The sequence below is a fragment of the Glycine soja genome, chromosome 11 (genome assembly GCF_004193775.1).
Source record: "Glycine soja cultivar W05 chromosome 11, ASM419377v2, whole genome shotgun sequence".
In the NCBI taxonomy this organism is placed as follows: Eukaryota; Viridiplantae; Streptophyta; class Magnoliopsida; order Fabales; family Fabaceae; genus Glycine; species Glycine soja.
In genome coordinates, this window is record NC_041012.1 from 9,312,096 (window position 1) to 9,325,777 (window position 13,682).

Below are 13,682 nucleotides of genomic sequence, written 5' to 3' on the forward strand. Positions count from 1 at the left end.
AAATAGTTCTCCATATGACAACAAGATTTTTTCATCACTTTATCAATCCTTTAGTTAAACCACCATACATATGTAAATTAATTAACCCAAAATTATTTTACCTTAACAAATAATGTTGAAGTACTATAGTGTGGTTATACCAAAACCTAGCGTCCCATAATATAATATTTATAAGAACTATTGAAGAGAAGAAAAATAAAATAGTAGTAGTATTTAGTGGAAATGATAAAATGTGTCCATATTATTTGTCTGATTAGGAAGTTTGACAAAACGCAAAAGTGAGGGAGAATAGATTTTCTATGTGTTTGGGAGCACCACAGTCACTAAATCAGAATCCCCACCCACCACTGGGTCTGAGAGGAGACAGCGAAAGAGGAAGCAGAGGGGTGTTTTTTGGCGGGTTTGTATTTCATATCAAACTTTTCCAGGGTTAGAATAGAACCCAACATAAGAAAAAAACAAAGACAGAGCGAGCGAGAGAGAAAGGGGAATGGAAGAGGAAGGCATAGGGTTAGTGTTGGCGAGAGCCACAGAACTCCGATTAAAAATCAGCAATTGCATCCAAAGAGCCACCGCCAATGGTCCCTCGCCGCACGCTGACGACGACGACGACGATGAAGCCACCGAACGCCTTCTCAACATTTGCGATGCCCTTGAAGCCTTGGAGACCCAGCTCTCTTCCTTGCAGGTACCCTCATTTCAAAATTAGGGTTTTTTTTTTTATTTGGGGATTTTTAGTTATTGGGAATTGTGGGGTGTCATGGTCTGTCTTTTTTTTGGATTGGGTTTTGATGCTTACTTGTCGCTTACTTGATTCCAAGTGTGAATATTTCTGTTATTATGATGCTTGCTTTAGTTCATTCTTGTCACTAACTTAATCTAGTAATGAAAAACTAGCTACACTAGCTGGGATATGTTCATGTTCGAGAAGGCTGTGGTTGGCTGCCACCATAGTGTTTGCAGCCAAGAATATTTTAAAGGTTGTATGGTCTGAGAAAATGTTTTTTTTTATTTTATTTATTTCCTGTTTTCACTTTTAATTACAACAATACTATCTTATTTACATTTTGTTTCATGTTTTTAAATTCTTTTATACTAACTAGTGAAAATAACTCTTTTATTGTTTTAATGGTTTTCTATACGAATTGCATAAGATACTTGATTCGATTATTGTGAAAAGTGAAAACTCGGTGTATACATTTGTGCTTTCTTACAAGCACACAATTCCGTTGTACATTTACATTCTAAATGAATGGTTTCCTCATTCTTGATCTAGCAAATCCACAATGTGAACTGAAATTTGATTCATTGGTTTCACACTCTTGGCTACTTTGTACCACTACAAGAATATGATTTTGTTTCTTAGAACTATGAGGATAGTAGCATTGAGCTTGTATTAGTGCTTGTAAGATGATTTTGAAAGTTTTTCTGATTTATTTTTATGCTTTGCCAGGAGGAAATAATAAAAATGTGAATAAGATAATAATTTGGGAATCATATGTATTATGTGCAAATTACAGGTTCTGCAACAACAACAACGGTACGAAAGAGAAATTGCCTTGGCTGAGATTGAAAGCAGCCGTAAAATGTTAATTGACAAGCTCAAGGAGTACAAAGGTAAGGAATTGGAAGTGATACAAGAAGCTTCCACTTTTGCTAGTGAAACAGTGGAGCCCAACAATGATCTACTACTTCCTCCATATCCTAGCCGCCCTCCATACTCTGTGTCTATGGACAAGGAATATCTCTCACAGATTCCTTCCGTGAATAAGTCTGGTCGCAATGGGTTAATCACACTTGATCCAATGATTGAGGCTAACAAGAATCTCAGTGAAAAAGAGCAAAATCATGTTGAAAATGGGGCTAAAAATTCGAGAAAAGGATTGGGATTTTTTATAACTTCTGCAGCCAAAGCAATGCTCACGGTAGTTGGTGTGGTATCAATATTAAGTTTGTCTGGTTTTGGGCCTAAGTTGGGCGTTCGTTTCAGTGTGCAAGGCTGGCGTCACAGAGTAGAAAATGAGGAGAGATCTACAACTAAAAATGGGGGTGAGAGACCAAATATTCAGTGTCCACCAGGGAGAATTCTAGTGTGGGAAAATGGGGAAGCTCGATGCCTAGTGAAAGAGAGAGTTGAAATTCCATTTTCAGCTGTTGCTGCAACACCTGATATAAACTATGGATGTGGTTGACAATAGCATTCGTTCTCCGTATTGTAAATCATTTCACTCCTCCCTTTTCCTTCATTTTTTTTACTTTGTTCTACTTTTTGTCAATATGCTATTTAAAATATTATATTCAGTGGCTGATTGTCTTGATTTTGGTAGGTGATGCAGTTGACCCTTTATTTTGAAAATGGGAGAAATTTTGATCTGAGGTCACTTATACTTTGAAAAATATGCTCTATTTTTAAAGTTTATGGTAAGGCATTAATGCTGTGCCTCATCGTTTGATGACTGATGAGTACACGGTAGGTTATCTTGAGTTGGGGGTGTTTTACACCCAATCAAGAGACTAGGTATTCAAAACCTTTAACTCGATCTCCTCTTTTTCCTTGATGGGTTTGATGAGTGTCATGCTCGTGTCATTCAATCAAATTTTTATTAATAGTATGGTAGTATATCTTGGTTGGTTTCTATAAATGACCTGCAGTCCAATCATCTCTTAAGTTACTTATATTTAAACAAAGAGAAAAAGGATTATATAGTGATATTGTAAAAAGTTCACGTAATCATTCAATTATAAGTCATCATGCATGTTAAGTTTATTGACTTTTAAAATAATTATCTTAAAATAATTAAATGATGATTTGTGATTGGATATTGTTAGTATATAGATATTAAACTCTTAAATAAAGAGAATATCAAATGCTGAAACTTGTAATTATTTTGTGAAGCCTCAAACATGAAAATTACATGTCTTGGATTGTGCACAGTAGGGAGTATCCTACCCAGGGTATGATGGAAGGAAGTGGGAATCTATTCTTCACACACAATTGAATATGCATAAATAACCAATTAATCCCCAGTTATATTTGGTCTCCCCAAAATCCTTTAACTATGTAAATCATTGCAAACACACCTTATTTACTCACATGAGTAAATAAATATATTAATTAATTATATAATATTATGAAAGATTATATAGAATAAAAATATGGGAGATTCAATTTGCCTATGTAGTTGGAAGCTAGTGTTTAAATAAACGGGGATGGTGGGTGGATGTATAGTCAGTGTTTCGTGAGAAGTATTAGTTCACGTCCGCATCTTCTAAGATGCGGCATGAATTAATAATATTTCTTAATAAGATTTATTATATGACTTGCAATATATCTTTTGTTTTATGTAAGGCATTTGCCATGTGACTTGTAGTAGAATATCATGGACTAGTATCTTTTATAAGATATTTTCATGTAACTTGTAATGCATGATTTTTTTGGGGGGAAACATATCTTGTAAACTAGCATACTTTAAAAGGTGTAAACACGTGATAATCATATTAATTTTTAATATTTTCTAATTTATAGTTCATTACACTGATGGCGAGTCTTGGCATATTGTTATATGTGGTTTTGTCATCTAATAGAAGTTACGAGTTTAAATCTTGAGAACATTTTCACTTGTTGAGATATGATTGCATATCTCTTAGAATATATATTTTTACTTAATAATAATAATTTTTAGAAAATAAAAAATTCAGTAGTTATTTAATAAGTGATATTCATTTATTAGGAATAATTTAACCTAATAGTCATTAAGGCTATGTTTGAATTAGTATTAGTGGTAGAGAATGAAGCGGAAATGATCAAAACATAATAGAACAGAATGGGATGAATTTAAAATACCATTTTATTGTTTGGATAATTTATATTAGAATGGAACAAATATCCCATCCCATCATTTGGAAAAAGAATGGAGTAGAATAAATTATAATTTCCCAATTTTCATATTATCCTTATTATAAGGTGATTTTATAAATAATAGCCTTGGAATCAATTTGTACTCTTTTCTGTTGATAGAAATATTTTCTTTCTATAAATCTGATCCTCTTTAAAAAACTTTTTGAAGGATAGAGTGCTATGTATTTGATATGTAAGTGTGATTGATAAGGTGATAATCCTTACAGAAATCCTTCGGACTCATTAGATCTCAGATCACCATGTTTGCATCAAGTGGTGGAAAGTTGGTAAATGGGTTTCTGCATGAGGGATGAGTCACATTTTCGATAGGTTTCTTTGGCAAATTTGGCAACAGAAGATGATGAACATGATTTGGGAGTGCTTCGTCGAGGTACTATTCGCGAGATTTTACGTGTTCAGATATCTGGTTGGTCGCGTACATCAACATTGGGGCATTGGCGGTGGAGAAGTTAAAAAGGACAACATAGTAAATTCATAATAAAAAGAGATAGAGTAAATTTGGGAGGTAAGGAAAAAGGTTTAAAACAATGGAATCAGGTAGAATGAGTTCTATTATGGCCCATTCGATTCTTTATATCTGAATCCAAACAATGATCATTAAAATTAATCCGTCCCATTTCTTTCCATTAATCCAAACATAGATCGGAATGAATCTAGATTTTTCTAAAAATTCAACGTGTGTTAGTAACTTAATTATACTAATTGAGTTTATTCTCTCCACTAATTATTTAAGATTGTTTTCTTAGTAGATCTTAAAATAAGTTTGACCTTATAGTCATTTAAAAAAACATCAATGCTTTATCATTTGATTAGTCTTCGTTAGTCTCGATTTTGTTTTTCACAAGAGTTGAATTGTTAGTATAATTATGAGTCTATACAAATAACATAATGCAATGATAATATATTAATTAAATTGTTTGTAAATATGATAGCACATTATATTTATTTTGGTGCAATAAAAAACATGATATTATAAGTATATACTCATTACCAATATTTACCACCCGATTCCTATTAAATAAACATTATATCAACCAGGATAAATCTAATGATAAATTGTTAATAAATATTTTTTTATTACAAGTCTAGAGTTTGTTAAAAAGTATTATCGATCAAGTTGCTAATATTTCCCTAAAAAATGATTTTGTCCATATATGGCTTAAACAAGGGGTTGCTCAACACGTGTTAAAATTGGATTGTTGAAACTTCAATCCACGTCGTTGGCTGGGCAACACCGTTATCATCTCGCGGTCGCGGCACCTTGTTTATGGGCACATTCTATGGACGTCACTAATTTGGCATTTGGCCAATTCATGAATCAAGTAACGGTGGGGACCGGAAAGGTGTAAATGAAATCAAACGTACTTATTTTAAGATCCTAATTAATTACTTAATTAAACTTTATAATAAAACCAGAGAGAATATAAAGTTTCATTGACATACATTTTTTATACCGTCAATTAATAAAATATCATTATTATTATAATTTTAAAAATAATTATCATAAAATTTAACAAACTTGTTATATAATCAGAAAAAAAAATTGTAATATGAGAGTTTAAAATAATTAGAAGACATTTTCAGTGCATATATTTATCTTCAGTCAAAATAAAAAGTGCATATATTTATTTATTGTTATTATATACGCATTTTTATTTCATTTACCTCATTATATACAATTTAATTGGTGGCAGATAATGTGATGCTATTTTCCATCTTATTGATATGGTGATTATATTAATATTTTAATTGATATTGTTTGTTTCTTGAAAGCTCAATCAAAGAACGTGGCAACCAAAAGCATGGGAATGCCTTCCCATTACATTGAAGGGGCAACCTCATCTTGAAGGGGAAATATCTCACTACAAAACCAAGCTACAACATCAACCACTGCCATCATATGACAATCATATATACCAATACTAGCTAGTAGCTAGAGAGTAGAGAACATGGAGGGCAAAGGTTTCACGGAAGAGCAAGAAGCTCTGGTGGTGAAATCATGGAACGAAATGAAGAAGAATTCTCAAGAACTCGGTCTTAAATTTTTCAAGAAGTAAGCCGTTTAATTTCTTCATCTCTTTCAACCTTATCTCCAACTAGCTAGTTAGTGACACATTTTGTTTTTTTTATATTCTATCAGCTAATGTTAGTTAGTAACACAACTTAATGCATGTTTTTGAACAATTGAAGTAATGAGTGATATATGACTAATTCAATTAAACATTTAGAATATTGGAGATTGCTCCAGCAGCTCAGCAATTGTTCTCATTCTTGAAGGATTCAACTGTTCCTTTGGAGGAAAACCCCAAGCTCAAGCCCCATGCCATGGCTGTCTTTGTCATGGTAAGCTTATTAGCTCCTTCTACACCCATTATCATGAAACTCATGAGACTAGCTGCACCATTTGGATGGATAACAACACATGAAAAAACTAAATTTAAAGTTAAACTATTATAGACGTGTGAATCAGCTGTTCAACTGAGGAAAGCTGGTAAAGTCACTGTGAGGGAATCAAACTTGAAAAGATTAGGTGCTACTCATTTTAAAGCCGGTGTAGCAGCTGAGCATTTCGAGGTATATCTACTTTCAATAAGAGCATATATATATATATATCTAAAAGTATGGTTTATTTGTTAGTTAGTGTCAACTATCAACATGTATAAAATTGAAAATAACATTGGTCAGATTTGTTATATCAATGTTTGCATTAAAATTTGACGCTAGTTGTGGCATTAAGGATTGAGATTCCATCCAAATGCATGAGAGTAGTATAAAATAATATAATAGGGGGGAAAACATGTACATATCTCAGCACTTTATGATAATCTTGCATAGTGAGTGCTTGTTTTTTTGTGGAGTAAAGAGAGTGCTTTCTAGAAGAGTAATGCATAGTTTATTCTTTTGCTTTGTATTAAGGTAACAAAGTTGGCACTATTGGAGACCATAAAAGAAGCAGTGCCTGAAATGTGGTCACCAGCCATGAAGAATGCATGGGAAGAAGCTCATGATCAGCTGGCCGAAGCCATCAAATCTGAAATGAAGCCCTCTGATTAGACTCTAGTAGTTGCTTTCTCTCAAATTGAATAAGATTGATAGGGTGGTGGTGTTTGGGTCTGTGCTTCTCGTTTGTATGAATTTTAATAATGTATCTATGTTGCTATTGGGGTTGCTATGTCGGAAAGTGTTCACATTTTAACAATTCAGTTATTGAAGGTGATGTGAATTGTAAGGAAAGGGAAAATGATAAATGCATGGATGGTATGAATTGTTACAATTTTATTCTGTGTCTTTAGAATCCATTTGCTATATAAAATGAATCATCATTCATTCACACGCGAACAGTGCAAGTAACACACTTTTTTATTGGTAGGTAAAAATGCATGCTATGCTAGTTCTCCACTAATTAGTTAGGGTCTAAATCTTATTGAAAATTTATATTTGTAACTTTTTGCACAATGGAGAAAAAGAAGAATAAACAAAACTAATATTTTAGAAAGTGTTATATGAATAATATAATTATTTTATAAGTAAAACTTGATGTCACTTACTAATAAATTGAACCAAGAAGTTATTTTATGAAATAATAAGAATGAGCCCTTGATAGCTCGGACTTGGGTATTATTATTCTTCAATGTAAAAACTTATGCAACAACCAAACTATATTGTTCAGTTTGTGAGGAGACAAACAAATGTTTTGCTCATTCTTTGACTAAAGTGGCAACTTCATGTGAGTCTTTCATTATCATGCCATCATGTAAAAAAAAATGAGTTTTTTTTTTGGGAGTAATCATATTATTGATACTATAAAATATTCAATAATTTTTAATTAATGATTAATCTCTGTCAAAAACTTGATTTATCACTTTTATTAATTAATTATATTTTTTTCTATAAAACTCGAAATTGAGACTTTACTTTAAAAAGATCAAATTAACTTTTATTGAAACCAATATCTGTATATTTGGAATAATAACACTTTTGGGATTTGGAGAGTGGCATGAAGAAGTATACATGTGATACAAATGAAGCTCTTCACTAGGATCCACACAGGGCAATACTGAGCCAAGCCAATTGGCATAGACTCTGAGATGCAGAGGAAGCAGTTGGGGTTTTGGGACAGGACATGCCCTGCTTTCTTAGGCTGTTTGAATTGCTGTAGCCTACTGTCCAAGTGAATAATAATATTTACATTGGTTTGTCAACAAAGTTCTTCACCTTTTCTTTTGATTAGAGAGGACGTACACATACCCATATGTCTCTGTGTTTGTGTAATTGTGTTTCTCTCGTAGAATGGGGAAACACAGAAGATAGTTATGTGGGGCTTTTGGTTTTGTTGGAGCGGTGCAGGGAGTAGGGATTAGGAAGCTAAATGTATTAACCATGCATGTGATTATTTTTCTCTATCATTTATTCAAACATAGACTTACACGTATAAACTTTTGCAATAATTAATTTAAAATCATTTTTAAGGTGAAAACGTATTTTTTTATATTAACATTTTTTATGTCGTTATATTAACACTTTTATCTTTGTGATAATATAATATTTTTAGTTTTAATGCTTATTTACAATTTTGACTTAGCTTTTTATTTTCAGTTTAATTAAAATATAAACGATTTTCTCATTTCAATGATAACCAACAACAATCAAATAAATTTCTTTAATAAAAAAGATGGGTAAAGGAAAATACTTCCAATAGACACTAAAAAATTATTTTTTTGGGTTGAATTTTTTTTCAAAAACTAATTCAAGAAAATTTCAAAGCTCAAACCTATCCAATTGTTTCTCACTCAACCCATAGATATTTTTTTTTTGTATTTAGTTATTCTAATATTTATATAAAATTTGTTATTTGATGACATTGTCGATCTTTTTTCCAATTCTTTATTAATATATTTTTATAGTTTTGTTCTTATTACTTGGTATGTTGTATCTTCTCCCCAGTATCTTAATCTTTCTTTCCGACAAATTTAATTAATAACTATTTTTAAATGAATTATTAATTATATACACAGGCCATTTTAAAATATAGATAAATACCAAAGTGACCCATGCAATGATGTAAATGCATGTGTACCGGGCTGGTATATACTTTTAAAAGTTGAATTCTTTTGTTGATATACTGTGCATATCAGTTGTGTTTGGACACACGAGAATAAGTTAATCATCAAGAATGGACTGCCTTAATTACTATAGGAAAAGGAAAAACGTCGTTGTACTCTTTATTTTTTGGTTAAGTTAGGTTAATGGATTGCCTTATTTGCAATAGAAAAGGAAAATCGTTTTGTACTTTTTAACTTTTGGTGTAGTGGGTAAAAAGGAAAAAAAAAAAAAGAGTTGCAATAAATAATATAAGATACTAAGATGAAAAATATATAAAGTTAAAATAGAGAGATAATCAAATTAAAAAAATTGTGAAAGTATATGAACAAAAAATAATTTGATTTGGATGGGTTCGGTGGGTTCACCATTACTATTTCAGAGGGAGGGATGCGTGAAATTACAATACTTCTTCGTCAGATTCAGTTTTGATAAAGAAAATCATTTAAATAAGGGACTTTATTATCTCTAAAGAGTTAAGTACTGAAGAGGCCAAAAAGAGGATTCAATCTTGGAGCACCAATGAACAATTGCTTGTTGGCAAAGTCTATGAATACATTAGAGGTGTCAAGCCTACTGTTAGTTGGTGTTCTGTTATATGGAACCCAGCAATCCCCCCTAAGATGTCTTTCATTTTGTGGCTTGCTAGAAGGAATCGGCTGCTTACTCTTGACAAAGCTGCTTTTTTGAACAAGGGTTCCCTCTGCCCTTTATGTTCAAATGAGCCTGAGCCAAATGCTCATTTGTTCTTTTCTTGCCGGAAATCTCTCCAAGTTTGGGCTCACATTCGTGATTTGACTCTTTTCCGCAGGCGTTTCACTTCTTTACAACGCATTACTGACTCTTTAATTAGGGGTAGATCCACATCAGGTGTTCAAGTAAAATTACGTTGTCTGATTATAACAATTACAGTCTACTGCATTTGGCTGTCTAGGAACAAGCTGATTTTTGAAGATTATCAAAAATAGAAGTTATTAGCAAGATTAAGTTTCTTATATATAGACAAGCGCATCTATTGCATTTGTTTTAGCATCTTGATATAGTTATTCTTGTATTAGGGAGACTTTTGATTTTCTTTAACTGCGGGGTATGCCCCATTTATTATTGTATCATTTTGGGTTTAATATAATTTACATTTTTTCCCAAAAAATAATTTGATTTGGTCATGGCTTACCCAAGGAGTGGTCAACTAAACTAATTGAAATTCAATGGCACGGTCATGTTGACTGGCCAAAACCATTTTTTTCTCGCCGCAAGCAGCCCCTGGTTTTGGGGCACGAGCACCTAGTATGGCACATTGCAAGTGTACCTTTGTATTTGGATATATAACTAAGGTGGCATGACTCAAATTGATTCAGATATAATCGAAAAAAATTACTGTTTGGATATATTCCACTATTTAGAAAGCAAAATGGACTACGAAAACTTGAGTAACAAGGTAAGCCACACAAATGGGAATGACTCCCCATTACAATGAAGGGCCAACTTCATTTTCAATGAATCCCACTATAAAAACTTTAGCAATGCAAAAGCTAAAACATCAACCATTTCCTCATCCACTTTCACTGGAATCACAATCCTGAAACAAAAACATCTTAGCATTTAACATACTACTAGACAACATGACCACCACATTGGAAAGAGGTTTCTCGGAAGAGCAAGAAGCTCTGGTGGTGAAGTCATGGAATGTCATGAAGAAGAATTCTGGAGAGTTGGGTCTCAAGTTTTTCTTGAAGTAAGCCATTTTTTCAACTCTTTAATTAAACTCTCTTGGTTATATTTCAATTTTATCTTGCTCAAAACAATTGAACTAATTAATGACTTCAAACTTGGTAGAATATTTGAGATTGCTCCATCAGCTCAGAAATTGTTCTCATTCTTGAGAGATTCAACGGTTCCTTTGGAGCAAAATCCCAAGCTCAAGCCCCATGCCGTGTCTGTCTTTGTAATGGTAAGCTAAAATTAAATACTAAACCAAATTCCAGTTAAACCATTATAACCATAAATTATAGAAGCCATGTCTCTTAATTGGTAATATCAATTTATTTTGTTTTTGTCATTGCAGACCTGTGATTCAGCAGTTCAGCTGCGGAAGGCCGGGAAAGTCACTGTCAGAGAATCAAACTTGAAAAAATTAGGTGCTACCCATTTTAGAACCGGCGTAGCAAACGAGCATTTCGAGGTATATAAACATCTTAGTATGAGTATAATTGCCAAATTAAACATTGTTTATTAGCAAGGGTCAATTTATAGATTGAAAATGACATTTGCTCATAACTATTTATATCAATTGTTACATTCAAAAATATAATTGGCATAAATAAGTGATGGCAAGACTTGTATTTATTTGTGTTTTTTAACTACACTTTGGAGGGTAATTCTCTAGAAGCATGATGTATATAGTTTATTGTTTGGTTTTAAGGTGACAAAGTTTGCACTGTTGGAGACCATAAAAGAAGCTGTACCAGAAATGTGGTCACCGGCTATGAAGAATGCATGGGGAGAAGCTTATGATCAGCTGGTCGATGCCATTAAATCTGAAATGAAACCACCCTCCTCTTAGACTCCAGTTTAAGCAGTTCCTTTCCTTCCCTCTCAATTCTCAAATTGTTATATTAATAAAAGTGAGAAAGTTTAGGCTTGTGCTTTTATTTTGTGTGAATGTAATATACTTTGTGTACGTAGACTTGGCTATTGGGAGTTGCTAGGTTGGGAAGTGTTTCGCATTCAACAATTCTGTAGTTGAAGGTGATTAAATGAATTATAGCTATTTGTTTCTTTATACTTATCTGCGATTCAACATAATTCTTCCCGATCACTTATGTGATTGCACCAATATCCTTTGTTGTTTTTATGCATAACACACACGTTATGGCAAAAGATAACCCAGTTGGACATGATTTACACTAAATGAGAATTTTACTGAATATGAAACTTATTTGAAATATTTATATCAAAACATTATTTTGAAAATGAAAATATTATGACCATAAATCATCGTAATAATAATAATACCAGTAAGTCAATTCCTTGTAATGTAATTGCATACCTCTCCTGAAACTATTATTGTTTATATCTCTCTTCTGCATTCACAAGGGACAAATCAGACCAGTAATGACTCCAATGTTGGTGAAGAACGTTGGAAGTCAGCATTATTTACAAACTTTAACTTAATTTTGGTACGCGCTCTTGGAATTGCTGTACCCTACCATCCAACTAAATTTTCCACCTTTGCTTGTGAATTGAGAGAATGCACATGTGATATGTACCCATTTGTCTCTACGTGTTTGCGCTTGTCTTTGTGTCTCTTTGCTAATGGAATCTGGAATGGGCACCACATAACAGGGGAAATACAATTTCTCCTTAAATTGAGTTAATTACCAATTGTCCTATAGTAACTTTATTAAATAAATATCTGTTTTTTTTTAATATCAAAGTTTCCAACTGCATGTCTTCTATTTTAGAGGGAAAGTAATTCTCAATATAATTAACATTTGTATTTATGATACAAATATTTGCATGAGCCCAGCTAAAAGACTAGTAATTTTTTTAATTTTTAAAAAATACTGACATCTATTTAAGGTGAGATCCATTTAAGGAGTGTATCTCTCCCAAATATACAATTTGAAGAGGCACGTTTTCATTTTAAGGGACACTTTTCTATATCTAACACAAAAAATTCAACAAAGGACTACTATTTCCATTTTTGTTGAACATGATGGGATTAATGGGAAAAAGAAGAGAAAAGATGTCCCATCGATGAAGATGATTCAAGCTTAGGAAGTATCCTTCAAGTTTCCGAGTTTGGTTGTTTACACGTATTTGATGTTTTTATTTTCACATCGCTATTGGACGGGTTTCAAAATTTGAGTCGATTTGTGTTTACTTTAATGCTTCAGATTTCCTGCAGCTAACCCCTTTAGACTTTATTAGAAATTTAGAATCATATGTTTCTTCTCTTCTATTTTTCCTACTTGTGGATTAATTTTCTCTTGCTCCTCGTCCATGTTCCAGTTTAAATGAAACTAAAAATAAAACAAAAAATCAAAATATCTATACTTATCTATACATATCATATGTAGTCCAGGTCTTCTCTAGTTCGCTATTGTGGAGTAATAGGGATTCTATATATATTGGAATTAAGACCTTGACTAATTAACAAGCAATTAGATCTAAATTTGGAATAAGATTAATGCAGTCTGTGAAAAAATATACCGGTCCCATATGCATTGTCGAATTTTTAATATGATGGAATCACTTATGTCATGTAAACATATGTAACACGCACATATGCACATGAAGATGATTTGAAGCGATCGAGATAGATGGCAAACTCTTTACAAACTTAATTACTGCTCAAATTCAATTCAACCGCCTTTTGGAAAGTGGAATGATCCAATATTATTTTTTTCTTCTTCATGAATATTATTATACGGTTTGCGTTTCTTTTCTTATCAAGACGAAACTATTACTGTAGCATACAACTAAAACTACTCAATGATCTCAAAATTAAAGCTTCTGCAGAGACAAATATTATCTAAACATATTTTTTGAAAAAAAAAACATCAATTTTAATAAAATAAGAAATTTTCTATTTTTTAGTGTGTTTGTCAAAATTGTTTTTATTTTAGAATTATTTTTTAAAAATTTAAACAAACCAGAC

At 32.3% G+C, this 13,682-nt stretch overlaps 3 protein-coding genes across 3 annotated transcripts; all 3 read left to right on the forward strand.

Annotated features, from left to right (window-relative positions):
- The first annotated feature begins 244 nt into the window (after positions 1–244).
- LOC114375241 (plastid division protein PDV2-like) lies at positions 245–2,377 on the forward strand. The gene is made up of 2 exons (XM_028333012.1): positions 245–688; positions 1,521–2,377. The coding sequence occupies exons 1-2, from the start codon at positions 491–493 to the stop codon at positions 2,190–2,192; spliced, it is 870 nt and encodes a 289-aa protein (XP_028188813.1). The 5' UTR covers positions 245–490; the 3' UTR covers positions 2,193–2,377.
- Positions 2,378–5,790: 3,413 nt separating this feature from the next.
- On the forward strand, positions 5,791–7,211 carry LOC114375243 (non-symbiotic hemoglobin 1-like). The gene is made up of 4 exons (XM_028333014.1): positions 5,791–5,972; positions 6,148–6,262; positions 6,377–6,493; positions 6,836–7,211. Exons 1-4 carry the CDS (start codon positions 5,869–5,871, stop codon positions 6,971–6,973), a joined length of 474 nt encoding a protein of 157 aa, XP_028188815.1. The 5' UTR covers positions 5,791–5,868; the 3' UTR covers positions 6,974–7,211.
- Positions 7,212–10,394: 3,183 nt separating this feature from the next.
- On the forward strand, positions 10,395–11,807 carry LOC114375242 (non-symbiotic hemoglobin 1). The gene is made up of 4 exons (XM_028333013.1): positions 10,395–10,754; positions 10,856–10,970; positions 11,085–11,201; positions 11,442–11,807. The coding sequence occupies exons 1-4, from the start codon at positions 10,642–10,644 to the stop codon at positions 11,580–11,582; spliced, it is 486 nt and encodes a 161-aa protein (XP_028188814.1). The 5' UTR covers positions 10,395–10,641; the 3' UTR covers positions 11,583–11,807.
- Positions 11,808–13,682: the final 1,875 nt, after the last annotated feature.

Coding starts and splice junctions, on each gene's coding strand:
- LOC114375243 (XM_028333014.1), top strand. CDS start 5,869: ATGGAGGGCAAAGGTTTCACGGAAGAGCAAGAAGCTCTGGTGGTGAAA. Junction 5,973..6,147: donor GGTCTTAAATTTTTCAAGAA/GTAAGCCGTTTA, acceptor TTAAACATTTAG/AATATTGGAGATTGCTCCAG. Junction 6,494..6,835: donor TAGCAGCTGAGCATTTCGAG/GTATATCTACTT, acceptor CTTTGTATTAAG/GTAACAAAGTTGGCACTATT.
- LOC114375242 (XM_028333013.1), top strand. CDS start 10,642: ATGACCACCACATTGGAAAGAGGTTTCTCGGAAGAGCAAGAAGCTCTG. Junction 10,755..10,855: donor GGTCTCAAGTTTTTCTTGAA/GTAAGCCATTTT, acceptor CAAACTTGGTAG/AATATTTGAGATTGCTCCAT. Junction 11,202..11,441: donor TAGCAAACGAGCATTTCGAG/GTATATAAACAT, acceptor TTTGGTTTTAAG/GTGACAAAGTTTGCACTGTT.
- LOC114375241 (XM_028333012.1), top strand. CDS start 491: ATGGAAGAGGAAGGCATAGGGTTAGTGTTGGCGAGAGCCACAGAACTC. Junction 689..1,520: donor CCCAGCTCTCTTCCTTGCAG/GTACCCTCATTT, acceptor TGCAAATTACAG/GTTCTGCAACAACAACAACG.